Genomic DNA, 14,784 nt, shown 5'->3' with positions numbered 1-14,784 from the left:
TGTGGTAAAAGATTGTCTATATTTGTACAATTAAAGTGTTACTTATACTTAATAATCCCACTTTAGGGAAATATCCTTACGTTGTGTTTTATGCTGTAAGGAGATCATCTTAGAACCAAAGGAATTTAACACTAAATAATAATAATATTAATAATAGGTGTGTTGTGTTGGCCTAGTCAGTTAAGCGCTGACTTGATTCTGGCTCAGGTCATGATCTCATTTGTTTGTGAGTTCAAGCCCTGCCTCGGGTTCTGCACTGACATTGTGGAGCCTTCTTTGGGATTTTCTTTCTCCTTCTCTCTGCCCCTCCTCCCCTCAAAATAAATAAAAAATTAATAATGATGATGATGATGATGATGATGATGATAATGAAATGTATGAAAGAAGGAAGGAGGGGTACCTGGGTGGCTCAGTTGATTAAGTCAGCTCGGTGTCAGCTCGGTCATGATCATGCAGTTTGTGGGTTGGGACCCTATGTGGGGCTTTGCACTGATGCATGGGGCCTGCTTGGGATTCTATCTCTCTCTCTTTCTGTCCCTCCCCTGCTTGCTCTTTATCTTACTCTCAAAAGAAATAAAAGTAAACTTTAAAAAAAAAAGACAGAAGGATGGAAAACCACAACTACTTACAATTGATTAACTTTGAAGGACACATGTCCTTGCAATGAAATAGAGGTCTTTTGGAAACAGAGCTAAACATGAGTATAGTCAGGATGTTTTTCTATATGGTGGTTCTTTTTAATTTTTTTAATGTTTATTTATTTTGGGGAGAGAGAGAGAGAATGAACCGGGAAAGAGAGAGTATGAGCCAGAAAGGACACAGAGAGAGGAAGACACAGAATCTGAAGCAGGCTCCAGGCTCTGAGCTGTCAGCACAGAGCCCGATGCAGAGACTGAACCCACAGACGGCAAGATCATGACCTGAGCCGAAGTTGGTCATTTCACTGACTGAGCTACCCAGGCGCCCCTATACCTTAATTCTTGGGTTTGGGTACGGAAGAGTATTGGCATCTGTAAGACTACAATAAGGTGGTAGTGGTCAGAAGGAAAGAGAGCCAAAGCTGATCTATACCAGGCTAGCAGGCAAACCTACAGAGATGGGCTGCGGCTTAGCTCAGCTTCCGCGAGCCAGCTGTAAATTACTCTCTCAATCGTGCTGGTTTTCTGTCATTGTTGCATTTAAGTATAATCTTGATCAGTGCTAAGGCCTGATCTTTGTATTGTGTGAGGGAGTAAAAATGGATTTAATGCCCATGCTCTGAATGACATAATGAAAAGGGGAGAGATGCACCCTCACAAGCAGCATGGTAAAGACACCAGAGATTTAAGTATTTTATCTGTGGTCCCTGCTCTCAATGCACAGATTTAAGGATGGAGCAAAATGCTTTTATCAGGAGTCAGATGCCAATGACTCTATGGAAATGGATTGGGATTATGTGAGCTTGGTTTTGCTGTCAGTGAGGTGGTATTCGTTCAAGCTATTCAGATATAGCCTTAAAGTTATTTATAATTGCAACTATGGGAGACTATCTAGTGTGACCCAAATGAGGATGAAAGGTAATACTATACATTTTAAAGTAAATATCACATGCATATATGACTCTGTATATATAAATATACTTACAAATAATAAGTATATGTATGTGTATATATGTAAATATATTTATGTGTAATAAATATATTTATTGTGCACATGCGCACACACACACACACACATACACCAATATTTATATGGTGAAAACCTAACTCCTTGTACCTCAGAATATGACTATATTTGACCATAAGGCCTTTGAGGATATAATTAATCCAAAATGATGTGATTAGAGTGAACCCTAATCTAAGATAACTGGTGTCATAGAAAGAGATCAGAACACAGAAACACTGAGAAGAATGACCATGTGGAAACAGAACGAAAAGACTGCGATCTGTAAGTGAAGGAAGAAATTCTCTCCACCTTTACCTTCAGACTTACAGATTCTGTAACAGTGAGAAATAGATTTCTGCTGTTAAAGCCACCAGTCTGTGACACTTCGTTATGGAAGCCTGAACAAACGAATACTATCAACATCAGCATAGATGCATGTATATGTACACACGTGTATATAAAGGTATGTTGTGTGCCTGTGTGTATTTCAGAATGAATTAAGGAAGAAGCAAATGAATGACAGACATTTTCTACATACATGAAAACTGTACAGGTGGAGATGTGACCATAATTTTTATATGAAAATATATAAAAAGAAGAGAAAGGCACAAATAAATGAAAGCAAAACATTTCTATCATTTTAATATGAAGATAATAAATAACATTCTTAATTTTGCTTAATTTAGTGGCCAATTTGAAAAGTACCCATTTTTACCAAGTAATTTTTTCATCGCCTCTTTTACATCTTTGTTCCTTAAACTGTAGATGATGGGATTCAGCATGGGAATCACAATCGTGTAAAATGTGGAGACTATCATGTCATGATCCAGAGCATAGCTGGAACTCGGTTTCACATACATGAAAAGGATGGTTCCATGATATACTGACACTCCAGTTAGATGAGAGCCACATGTCGAAAAGACTTTCCGCCTCCCTTCAGCAGAATGAATCTTCAGAATGGCCAACAGAATGAACCCATAGGAGATCAGAACTATCAGGATAGTGACTATCTCAATAGAGCCCACGAAGTAGAAGAGCAGGAGCTGGTTTGTGTGAGTGTCAGAACAAGAAATGGCGAGGAGAGGAGGGATGTCGCAAAAGACATGTCTAATTTCATTGGATGCACAGAAGGACAGGCTGAATGTGGCCACTGTGTGTACAGAAGCATGCAAAATGCCACCCACAAAGGAAGCAACGATGAGTGGCACATAGACTGTGGGTGACATGCTCACTGAGTACAGGAGAGGGTTGTAGATTGCTACATAGCGGTCATATGCCATTGCAGCCAAGAGAAAGCATTCTGTGGTCCCAAAGGTAACAAAGAGAAGCATCTGTGCTGCACATCCAACATAGGAAATGGCTTTATTCTCTGCGAGGAAATTGACCAGCATTTTTGGGGTGACAACTGAAGAGTAGCAGGCATCCAAGAAAGACAATACGCTCAGAAAGTAGTACATGGGGTTGTGGAGCCGAGAATCCTCAATGACCAATATAACCAGTCCCAAATTTCCTACCAGAGTAAAAAGGTAGATTGCTAGAAATAGTAAAAAGAGGAAGATTTGCACCTCAAAATCACCTGTGAAGCCCATCAATATAAACATAGTGACCTCAGTTACATTTTTCAACTTGATTGTGTATAAATCTAAGTCTGATGTCAACCCTGACATTTTAGTGTTTATTTATAGGTTTTAATAGCAGTATTTTTGAAAATAGAATCCACTTTATGTATTCTCACTTTTGTTTCTTAGAAGGACATAGTGAAATTCTTGTCAGTGAAGGAATAAGCAGTGATGAAGAAGTTGTGTCCCAGAGGAAGCATTACCCTGCATACATAAATTAAAGAAATTATTTTATTAGGTTGTTGGCTAAATTTATCATGTTAAACAAATTATGCCAACTATAGGTTAATTTCCAGTTAGTTTCTGTTAAATTTTCTCCCACCTGGCTTCATATTGTCTCATCTTAAAATCCTCAAAGATGAATAAATATATAAATTTAAAAATCTGAAACTATTATAATAAAAATTACATATCTGTTAATAGTTCTAGATCTTGTACAATGTGTGTTAAATTCCGTGTGTGTGTGTGTGTGTGTGTCTGGTTGTTAAAATGGGACCAACTACATGTATATCACTGGAATGCAGTTAAATGAGAAAAATAAAATGTGAAAATTATTTAAATTCAAAATATTCCCAAATGAGTACAATACAGGATATTAGACTTAATTTCAGCTTGTCATACAGGGTAGCCCTTTCTGACCATCCCAATATTTTATGGTATCAGGCACCTTAAGAACGCATTACTCTCATTGCATTGTACTTTGATCATATAATAAAATGATAGTATGTTTACTTATAGACCCCTGATGATTTTGTCCATAATAATTCTCCATCATCTAGCTCATTTCATTTTAAGAAATAGAGATTATATAGCCAAAAACATAGACTCTCAAATTTAACACAGTAGACCAATCTGGAAGTCTAAAATTTTCAGTTCTTCACCTGTAATACAGTTAGAAAACATAAGTTAGGGTACATTTATGAGAATAATGTTAGAAATGCTAAGCTTGAGAAGGAAAGCAATGATAGCTGCAGCCACATGATATTAAGTGGCTACGGAGGGTTGGAAATTGGGTGTACATTATGTCATCTGCATAGCAACCTGCCAACTAAATAATTTAGCATCCTTTTATAGATGAGAAAACTGTAAAACAGCCTGACTGGTCCATGGTCATACAGATAGTTAGAAACAGAGTCAGGATTCAAGACCAGATTTCTCTGTCCCACACTTTCAGCTATGCCTAGTGGGAGCATGAGGGACACCATGAATTCCGTTTGGAGGAATCTTTCAGGTCGTTGAATAGACACCATGAACAAAGCTCACCCTCCCGAGTTGAGAAAACTCACGGACAAGTTTATCATTGCAATTAAATGGTAGACTTGTCCAAGGAATAGTGCAGGGGTTCAATCCCTTTATGAATCCTGTGATAGATAGATGTGTGGGGATGGCAACTAATAGGCAACAGAAGAGTATTGGAGTGGTGCTACAAGGAAATAGTATCATCATGTTAGAAGCCTCGGAATGAATATAAACAATGGGTATATTCACTAAAAGAAATCAACTGCTTCCACACATCCCCTCTCCATAGCACCCATTTTACTACAATATAAAAACCAAGTTATGTACATTTTCATATTGAACTTTTTTGTTAAATAAACTTTTGTAATGATCAAAAAATAAGCTAAATCCACTTGACTATGTTGCAATTCATTATGACATGCCATACTTCTGGAAATGTTATCTTCTGGAAACAATACAAAATAACATCTTCATGTGTTTGAATCTTTTATAAAGCCATCAAGTGTAAGCAAAGCATGATTTATAAAAATAGAAAACAAAACTGAAGTGTCTTCTTGAAAAAGCAACTAACTAGTAAAACAAATTTAAAATTCATTTTTATCTTTGCATTAGAAAAAATATATGATTCCCAAATGGCATGTACCCAATGGTTGGTTGATAGTTAATTTTCTCTCTATTTAATAATTTTCTTAAATTTGTAATTAGCCCTTTATTTCAACAACCTTTATTCCAAATTGTTGTCTTCCATCAATAATATGAAATCAAATGTCAAACTTATGAATCTGTTGACCTAAATATGTAAGGAATCTTTCTTATTACCCTTGTTATGTTCCCTGGAATTCCCTTGTTCAATTTTAATTAAGCTCTAAGTTAGCTAGAAATTCCTGTCTCAGATTTAAATATTAACATGTGGAATCTAATTTGAGATTCAAGGTTATGACTTCTGAAATATTTTGTAAGTGATAAGAAACACTTTCTCCTTACCTGTGGAAATGAACTGCTCATGCAGTTAAGGTACCTTATGAACACTAATCATTTAAACTTTTATAGCACACTGTCAAGCTCTTCTTGAGGTCCACAGGGATGCTCCAAGGGAAAAATACAGTAGTTATCTTCTGGGACAGAGTAGTCAGATAATTTCATGTTTTTCTTTCATAGCAAATGAGTGGTTCTGGAGCAATGAACGACATGATAAAAATGATCACATGAATGTGCTTTGGACTCTGCTATAAAATAATCCTCAGTGTAGTGCAATACATAGGGCTGGAAAACAATCTAATGCTATAGGACACAATCCTGGGTGTGTACCAAATAGCTATATGCCATTGAATTTATGATTTCAAAAATCCAGTTCGTTCTTCCAGAGCATATAATCTCTTTACTTGTCTCAAAATACGGTATGACAAACTTCATGATCATTTCATAAAGATTATTATATTTATTTATCTTTTAAAGTGTCATACTTCAAAGTGGCATGAAAATATATTTTAAGCTCACTGAGAGTTTAATAAAGAGAAAAGATGTGACTGAGATACCACCTCACGCCAGTCAGAGTGGCTAAAATGAGCAAATCAGAGAACTCTAGATGCTGGCGAGGATGTGGAGAAACGGGCACCCTCCTGCACTGTTGGTGGGAATGTAAACTGGTACAGCCCCTCTGGAAAACAGTGTGGAGGTTCCTCAGGAAACTAACAATAGAACTCCCTTATGACCCAGCAATAGCACTGCTAGGAATTTACCCAAGGGATACAGAAATGCTGAGGCATAGGAGCACATGTACCCCAATGTTCATAGCAGCACTCTCCACAATAGCTAAAACATGGAAAGAGCTTAAGTGTCCATCAACAGATGAATGGATCAAGAAGATGTGGTTTATCTATACCATGGAATACTACATGGCAATGAGAAACAATGAAATCTGGCCATGTGTAGCAACATGGATGGACCTTGAGGGTGTTATGCTGAGCGAAATAAGTCAGGCAGAGAAGGACAAATACCATATGTTTGCACGTATAGGAGGATTAGGAGGAACTTGACGGAGGACCAAGGGGGAGAAGAAGGGCGGAAATGGTGGGGGAAAGGGAGAGAGGCAAACCATGAGAGACTCTTGAATGCTGACAAAAACTGAGGACTGATGGATGTGGGGGGGAGGGGGAGATGGGCATGAAGGAGGGCACTTTGGGGATGAGCACTGAGTGTTATGTAGAAACTAATTTGACAATAAACTATTTGTAAAAAAAAAAAAAAAAAAAAAAAGAGAAAAGATGTGAATACATAAACAGGAAGTATTGAAAGCAGAGATGAGGCACTATGCAGATAACTTTAATATTCTATGTAATAAAACAGAATATTAGAGATCTGACAGAGATAAATGTCAAACTTTTTGTGTTGGTCAGGGTCTTGTCTTAGAAATCTTTTATATTTCTCTATAAATTAGTTCCTAGCTACATGCTTAAGTTACTTGTTCAAAAATTTGTTTAAAATACATATGTGCCTAAGCTCAACACCTGGGGAGACTAAATTTATAGATAGGGAATGTTGATCATGAAATTTGAATTTAAAAACAAATGAATGAAAGAAAGGGATAAAGAGGAAACTGATCTATTAATTAAATGCAATTCCAAATGATCTATATATTCAGTGCAATCCTAGTTAAAATAAGAAAAGCATTTTTGCAGAAATTAGCAAGGGAATTCCACAATTCTACAATATAGAATATTTCTATCGCCTATAACATGGTTACTGTTACACAGTTGCGTGTGTCTATTAAAATCCATGCAACTGACACATATAAATGGTAGATATTCTGTATTTATATTAAAATGTAATAACTTTGTCCTTAAAAACTAGCTATTACAGAAATTAGTCTTTGCTTCATACTATGGTTATCTTTACATGGAGATAGTGACTGAAAGAATACAAGTTCGCTGGGTCTGGCAATGTTCTTTGTCTTGGGCTTGTTTACAGAGGTATATTCAATTTAAAAATTCATCCAACTGTACACTTAAGAGTTATGTACTTTTCTCTGTGTACATTTTCTTCAATAAAATTAAAAAGGAAACAAAATATTGTGTTATAACTTTTCTAAATAAGCCATAAACGCTTGTTACTTAAAAACTTTATATGTCTCATTTTATTGATACCACCATTAATGAGATAGTTATAAATTTTTGTGTGTCAGTTTTATATTTGTATGGGTCACATTTCTATTGTTTTTAAAATTATAACTTAGTACTTTTAGATCTATCAGTTTCTATCAAATTCTTAATTCTCTCTCTTTACTTGTAATTGATTTCTCTTTATCTCTCTTTTTCTTTCCTTAATTATGCTTTCAGTGGTGACCACCCACTATTGTATTAAACTACTCCTGATTACAGAATTTTTGCCTTATTTCCATTTTCTGGTTTATTATTCTGAGTCCTTTGTAACATATTTTCACATCCTTCTGATGTCTTGTCTTCTCATTTATGATACATTTTATTTTCTTGAGTCATTAGTCATTTAAAAATCTTTGTTTTATATTAAGATGTATTTGACATGGTTCATTTGATTCTTTATGGCCTGGACGGATGCCTTGATTTTGGTAACTTTTGAACATTATTTGTATATTTTTACCCTTTTGCAATTTAAATATATTTATAAGGGTTCAATAGCAATCCTTTGATTTGTTCAATGTGTCGACAGGATGGGCATTTTGACTGTCAGGAGGCACATGAGAAGTTGGAGATATATCAAGTAGCTCTTCCAGACTCATGTTCAATATCACTCTCATGTTTTTATGAAGGTCTTAAAATATTATTGTACGGCCACTGTAAGCGCCACAGCTAAGCTTTTAGGAGAGTATGTATGAACTGCATGTGTATATGTCTCTTTATCAACCAATCAACAGATATTTTTATTTAATTTGAGTAAACACTAGATTAGCATTTAGGATTCACAAAATCAGATGTTTTATCAAGTCCCACAGAGTTTTAAACTTTTAATGTCTCCTCCACATTTCTATGGGATTTTTTGAACTTTTCTTATTACTTTGAATAATACTTCCAGCAGTCTCCAACTGCAGACTTCTAAATGTATTCTTTAAAATCACATACTTTATGGGGCACTTGAGTAGCTCAGTTGGTTAAGCATCCTACTTCAGCCCAGGATCGCATGGGTCCTGAGTTCAAGCCCCCCACCCTGCCTCAACGGACTCTGCTTACTGCTCAGAGCCTGGAGCCTACCTTGGATTCTGTGTCTCTTCCCAACTCACACACACTCTTTCTCTCTCAAAAGTAAATAATAAGCATTAAAAAATTAAATTTAAAAACCACATACTTTATGATTTGAACAGAGTAAATGTACAATACATTTGATTAACTATAAATCCATCTGCTAGATTCTGCAGGAGATACCATTTTAGTTTACCATGTTTACTGACTTGTCACAATAAAAAAAATGGTTTACATTGCCAAGATGAGAAAATGGGTTCTCAGAGAAGTTAATTCTATCCCAGTGTCAGAGCTAATAAGAGCAGGTCTCAGATCCAAAGATTTCTTATCTAATGTCATTATTTTAAACCAGGGATCAAATAATGATTTATTTTCTAAAATATTAACATATAGTACATTATTCCAGACCACTTACTTCTTTATTATTGAGTAAATCCTTGTATTGTTATTTTGGACCAGAAGACAGTTGGGACATATTCTCATTGGGACATCTCCTCTGGGTTTTATCAACAGTTAAGTGGATATAAGCAATCTAAATGAACTATAGTCATAATGTATCTAAACTTGCCTTTGCTGTTCTCTAGGTAAGCAAAGTTTTCAGATAATTTGTATAATATTTAGGAAACGAAACCTAAAATATCAAGGTCAAATATGCTTTGAAATCCCGAAAACTAAAGCCTTTCCTTGTTGCCTATTGCATAGGTGAATAGAATGCATTCATCACAAATTGGACTTACATAGATCTGTCTAAAAACTGAAAAACAACACTTCCTGGAATAAAACAAAGGAAATGGAAAATAATGAATTTGCATCTGTAAAAGTAATGAGAAGGCAAATACATTTATACTTTCATTTTCGTGATGTCAGAAGACAGACCACTTCAAAGTGAAACAAGATAAAATTTCTCAATAGAGGGCAAGAAAACACTTAACTTAATTAACTCTCTCGGCATTTATATTTTGATATAGTAAGGAAAATAATAATAATTCTAAATTTATTTTGCTAGCCATGTATTGTATAAGCCACTTCATAATGGCTACTTAATTCATAGTGTTTATCTAGTCTTAATGGCTTAAAAGATATTCAAATACATAAAAAATCATATTTTGTTTTATTCCAACGGAGGTGCTGGGGAGGAAAGTCGATTGCGGAATGAAGATATGAATAAGAAGCAATGAAAAGAGGTGAAAAGTGGGTGTTCTCTGAAGGAGACCTGGGACTGAATCTTGGCTCTGACACTTGGTATCTGTGACAGTTACTAAAAGGTGAAATAAAGTAATGTGTGCAAAAGTCCATTTTGAGTCTACAGTTCAAAAATGTTAGTTCTCTGTTCTCTACTCCTTTGTGAACTTAGGGCTTCAGTATTGAGCCCAAAATATTTGGAGTATTCTACCTTCTATGAGACTTATATTTTTGGAAGTGACTTTAAATTAATTATAAATGTGGATCATATATTATTAAATTCTTTAATAATATAGTCATTCTCTCTTTATAACTCTAGGTCTTTTCAGTATGTATTAATATTGACTAAGTTATACTCAAATAACAGAAAGAAAGTTTTAAAAAATATTTAATGGAAGTGTTAAATTTGTAATTTTTCATTATCTTATTTACCCAAAAGAAATTAAGCCCACCTTAAAGTGACACATAGGGTTATGGGGAATCTGTGTGTGCACTTTTATTTTTTGTTGTTGTTGTTACTATTATTAATAGATTATGCAACTCACAAAACTACTTAGGCTCTAATCCAGGAGTATAAATTGTGTATGGAGGGAAAAACATAGTCATAATATAAATCACTGGATTTAATCTACTGGAAAAATGCATAAGTACATATTAACAATCATTTTAAAAATGTGTTACATGTAGCTAAATAATGAATTATCTAGTTCAAGGTTGTGGTCAATTGGTTTTCAATGATTTAGCTATAGCATTGGTGTTGTACTCAAATATTTACTATTTTAAAAATTAAAACATTTGATGGCAATTTGATGGCAAATGTGAACATCTTAAATTTATTAAAAATTGACTTATTTAAAGAAAATACCTTGAAATATTTATTTTACATGTTTAGTTAGCCTGCCTGGCTGTACATTATTGTATCTACTTATTCAGAGTTGAATCAGTGTATTATACACCTGAAACTAACAGAACACAATATGATAACTAATACCGAAAATAAAATAAAGTAGCTTAAGGAAAATTAAAAAGAAGAATGTTTTGCTTTGGAATAAAAAGCCTGGTACCATACATGATTTTTAATAATGGAGCTGAATGAGAAACACATACTTTTGAATGTGTTCAGAATGTAATTGTCCATGTAATTGTCCTTGTACCGGGTATATCATTAACCTAAGGCCGAGAATTGTATTGGGGTTGAACTTTTTCATGTGACTCATTGTTACATTAGAATATTGATTGATTTCATCATATTTATCAAAGTCTGTCTTTTATATATATTTTTTCCTTTTCTGTTTTTACCTCATCTATGTAAACTCTTATCTGAACCTCCCTTTGGTTAATATTCATGATATTTTTCCCCATGGCATTTTTATCCTTTTTAATTTTTTAAGAAATGTTCATTTATTCTTGAAAGAGAGAGAGAGAAAGAGGGAGAGAGAGAGAGCATGAGCAGGGGAGGAGCAGAAAGAGGGGCACAGAGGTACTGTAGCAGGCTCTGCAATGACAGCGCAGAGCCTGATAAGTGGCTTGAACTCAGGAACCATGATATCATGATTTGAGCCAAAGTTGGACACTCAAAGGACTAAGCCACCCAGGCACCCTTCCTTTTTTTTAACATAAGAAAAAGTATATTCAAGGTTTCACAATCAATTCATTAAGGTGTTTGTTTGTTTGTTTGTTTTTGCTTTTTGGGGGGAGGGGAGCCATCTTCCTACTTCTTTTTTTAAAAATTTTTAAATGTTTATTTTTGAGAGACAAAGAGAAAGAAAGAGAGAGAGAATGCCAGCAGGGTAGAGGCAGAGAAAGAGGCAGACACAGAATCCAAAGCAGGCTCCAGGGTCTAGCCTCTGTCAGCACAGAGTCCAACGTGGGGCTCGAACCCATGAACCATAAGATCATATCCTCAGCCAAAGTCAGATGCTTAAACAGCTGAGCAACCTAAGTGCCTCAAGGTTTTGTTTTGTTTTAAATGAAATTATATATTTAGGAGCATTTCACTGTGTTAGAGAAGTTCAAAAATATTCAGTTAATTAGGATAAGTAGTTTATTTGAGTGTTCTAATTTGTTTTGTTGTAACTTTTATTTCCAAAACATAGACTTCAACTTAAATTTGCTTTTTTTGCTGTCTCCTATGAGCTTTTCATGTTTTCTCTGCCATTAATCTTTCCAATAATCTATGAAAATGTTTTCTCCCTGTATTGACAATTCTTAGTGATCTTGATTTTATCATTCCCAGAAGGCTACTGGGATTCACTTTCCTCTTTTTCTATCACTATTTCTAATCCAAATGGCTCTCCCTCTTACTGATGGTATCCATGTCAATGTGTTGAAACTAAGAATCAACTTGCATTATTAACTTAAATAATTAACAATATAAAGATTATGTGCCCTCAGGACTGATTCACCTGTCCTATGGGTGGGTATCTAAATTTTTTTTAATGTAATAATTTGAATAAAACCTATCCTCCAACTATTGTTATATTATGAGCAAATAATGTAACTTTGAATTCAGGTTCAGCTAATACTTTGACTCCTAGTTTGATTAACCATGAAAGTATGCCTGAAAAGTTTTTTCTACACCTTCTAACTTTCATTTCCTGCTAATATTTCTTCTTTTAAACATTAAGTACATGATCTAAGTGCAAAGATTTTTTATAGTTTTAATTACTGATTTTATGAATTTATTTGGCACTTTTAGATAATAATTACCTAGTTATTCATTCAGTGATCCCAAATCAACATAATATATTCAATTGTAATATACTGAAAGAAAAAAACAGATTTTCTATTTTTTCTTATAATGCTTCCACTTTCAACATAAGATTTTGAAAGAATAGAAGAACATACATTATCAAATATGTAGACTTCCATAATCCATACAAATGACCAAATATTCATCCTCAAAAGAATAATATATTGTTACATATTTCAAAAACACATTGAATGAAACATATGCTGTCATAGAATTTTATATCCAGTCATGGTCCATATTTTTGAAAACAGTCTTGGCTACTTTCTTAAAAATAACTTAATGGAGTTAGCAAGATTTTAGGGATAAATCTCTAAAATATCACTATCCAATTGGCTCTTAATCTATCAAACTAACCTAATTTAGTGTATTCTATATTTTAAATTAATTTAAATATTTATTTTTTAAAAATTTTTCTTCAATATTTGTTCCAGTTTTTGAAATAAATATTAATGTCTTTTTCTATGGGTGAGTAGAATATAGCAAATAATTTTACATAGTTGCTGAAATGTTTAGAATTCTGATGTGAATTCCAATGTTGTGTTCATTGATATACTATCTTTTGTTTTTATGTTATAAGAAAAACATACTTACCTTTGCACTTCGTATTTTAATGTCATTTAATAGGAAAACATTTAATAGATGTCAGTTGTACATACTGATTTGACTTCAGTTTTAGAAATGACATAAATTGAGCCAGTGAGTAAAAACTCAAATCTTCCATTTAATTTTGCAGTGAGTGGCATCAACCTTTGATCCACCATCTTGTCACTGTCTCTTCATCAACTACTAGGGAGTTATGCATTGCCAAGAAATAAATATGAAGACAGAGTTCGCTTTCTGTGAGTGACACAAATGGCCACTTTTATCCTATTAATATGAATTACAATTGTATTAATATATTCAACTTTGTTTCATGAGATACCAACATGAAGAATGACACGGAAGTCACAATATTTGTACTGAAGGGCTTCACAGATAAGGTCGAATTGCAGACAGCCTTATTCTTCCTGTTTCTAGCAATCTACTTCTTTACTCTGATGGGAAATTTAGTTTTAGTTTCGTTAGTCATTGGAAATTCCCGGCTCCACAACCCCATGTACTATTTTCTAACTGTGTTATCATCTGTGGATGCCTGTTTTTCCTCAGTTATTACTCCAAACATGTTAGTAGATTTCATGTCAAAGAAGAAAGTCATTTCATTCCTTGGATGTGCAACACAGATGTTTCTTGCTGTTACCTTTGGGACCACAGAATGCTTTCTCTTGGCTGCAATGGCATATGACCGCTATGTAGCAATCTACAACCCTCTCCTGTACTCAGTGAGCATGTCACCCACAGTCTATGTGCCACTCATCGTTGCTTCCTTTGTGGGTGGCATTTTGCATGCTTCTGTACACACAGTGGCCACATGCAGCCTGTCCTTCTGTGCATCCAATGAAATTAGACATGTCTTTTGTGACATCCCTCCTCTCCTCGCCATTTCTTGTTCTGACACTCACACACACCAGCTCCTGCTCTTCTACTTCGTGGGCTCTATTGAGATAGTCACTATCCTGATAGTTCTGATCTCCTATGGGTTCATTCTGTTGGCCATTCTGAAGATTCATTCTGCTGAAGGGAGGCGGAAAGTCTTTTCGACATGTGGCTCTCATCTAACTGGAGTGTCAGTATATCATGGAACCATCCTTTTCATGTATGTGATACCGATTTTCATCTATGCTCTGGATCATGACATGATAGTCTCCACATTTTACACGATTGTGATTCCCATGCTGAATCCTATCATCTACAGTTTAAGGAACAAAGATGTAAAAGAGGCAATGGAAAGAGCATTTCAAAAAATTGGTTTATCAATTAATTATATTTTTCACACTAAACATTGAATTTAAATAAATTAAGAATGGTGTACATTGTCTCCAGTTGAAGAAGTTACAATAAAAAATGCATTGTTTCATTTTTTAGTGTCTTTCTTTTCTTCTTGGACATCTTTCAATAGAGATCACAAATAAAGGCTATATATGCTATGAATCAGCATCTAGTGTACGGTACTAGTTTTCCCACAGCCAGGATTCACAGGGCCAGGAATCAAAAGGTTGAAAGGGGAATGTTACCACTCACTACTATCCCTATGACCTGA

The 14,784-nt window shown here is 34.6% G+C and overlaps 2 protein-coding genes and 1 pseudogene across 2 annotated transcripts; 2 read left to right on the top strand and 1 right to left on the bottom strand.

Annotated features, from left to right (window-relative positions):
• Positions 1–2,321: 2,321 nt before the first annotated feature.
• On the bottom strand, positions 2,322–3,326 carry LOC120225236 (olfactory receptor 5T1-like). Its single transcript, XM_039223490.1, has one exon. It carries the CDS (start codon positions 3,309–3,311, stop codon positions 2,322–2,324), a length of 990 nt encoding a protein of 329 aa, XP_039079421.1. The 5' UTR covers positions 3,312–3,326.
• A 1,185-nt stretch (positions 3,327–4,511) lies between these two features.
• Positions 4,512–4,728, top strand: LOC120225235 (annotated as a pseudogene).
• Positions 4,729–13,525: 8,797 nt separating this feature from the next.
• LOC120225265 (olfactory receptor 5T2-like) lies at positions 13,526–14,505 on the top strand. Its single transcript, XM_039223517.1, is given in 2 exon segments — positions 13,526–14,480; positions 14,483–14,505. Coding segments are annotated over 2 exon segments (930 nt in total). The 5' UTR covers positions 13,526–13,573.
• Positions 14,506–14,784: the final 279 nt, after the last annotated feature.

The sequence above is a fragment of the Hyaena hyaena genome, unplaced genomic scaffold, assembly GCF_003009895.1.
Source record: "Hyaena hyaena isolate Hyena2069 unplaced genomic scaffold, ASM300989v1 scaffold_1365, whole genome shotgun sequence".
In the NCBI taxonomy this organism is placed as follows: Eukaryota; Metazoa; Chordata; class Mammalia; order Carnivora; family Hyaenidae; genus Hyaena; species Hyaena hyaena.
This window is presented reverse-complemented; position numbering and strand designations above follow the sequence as displayed.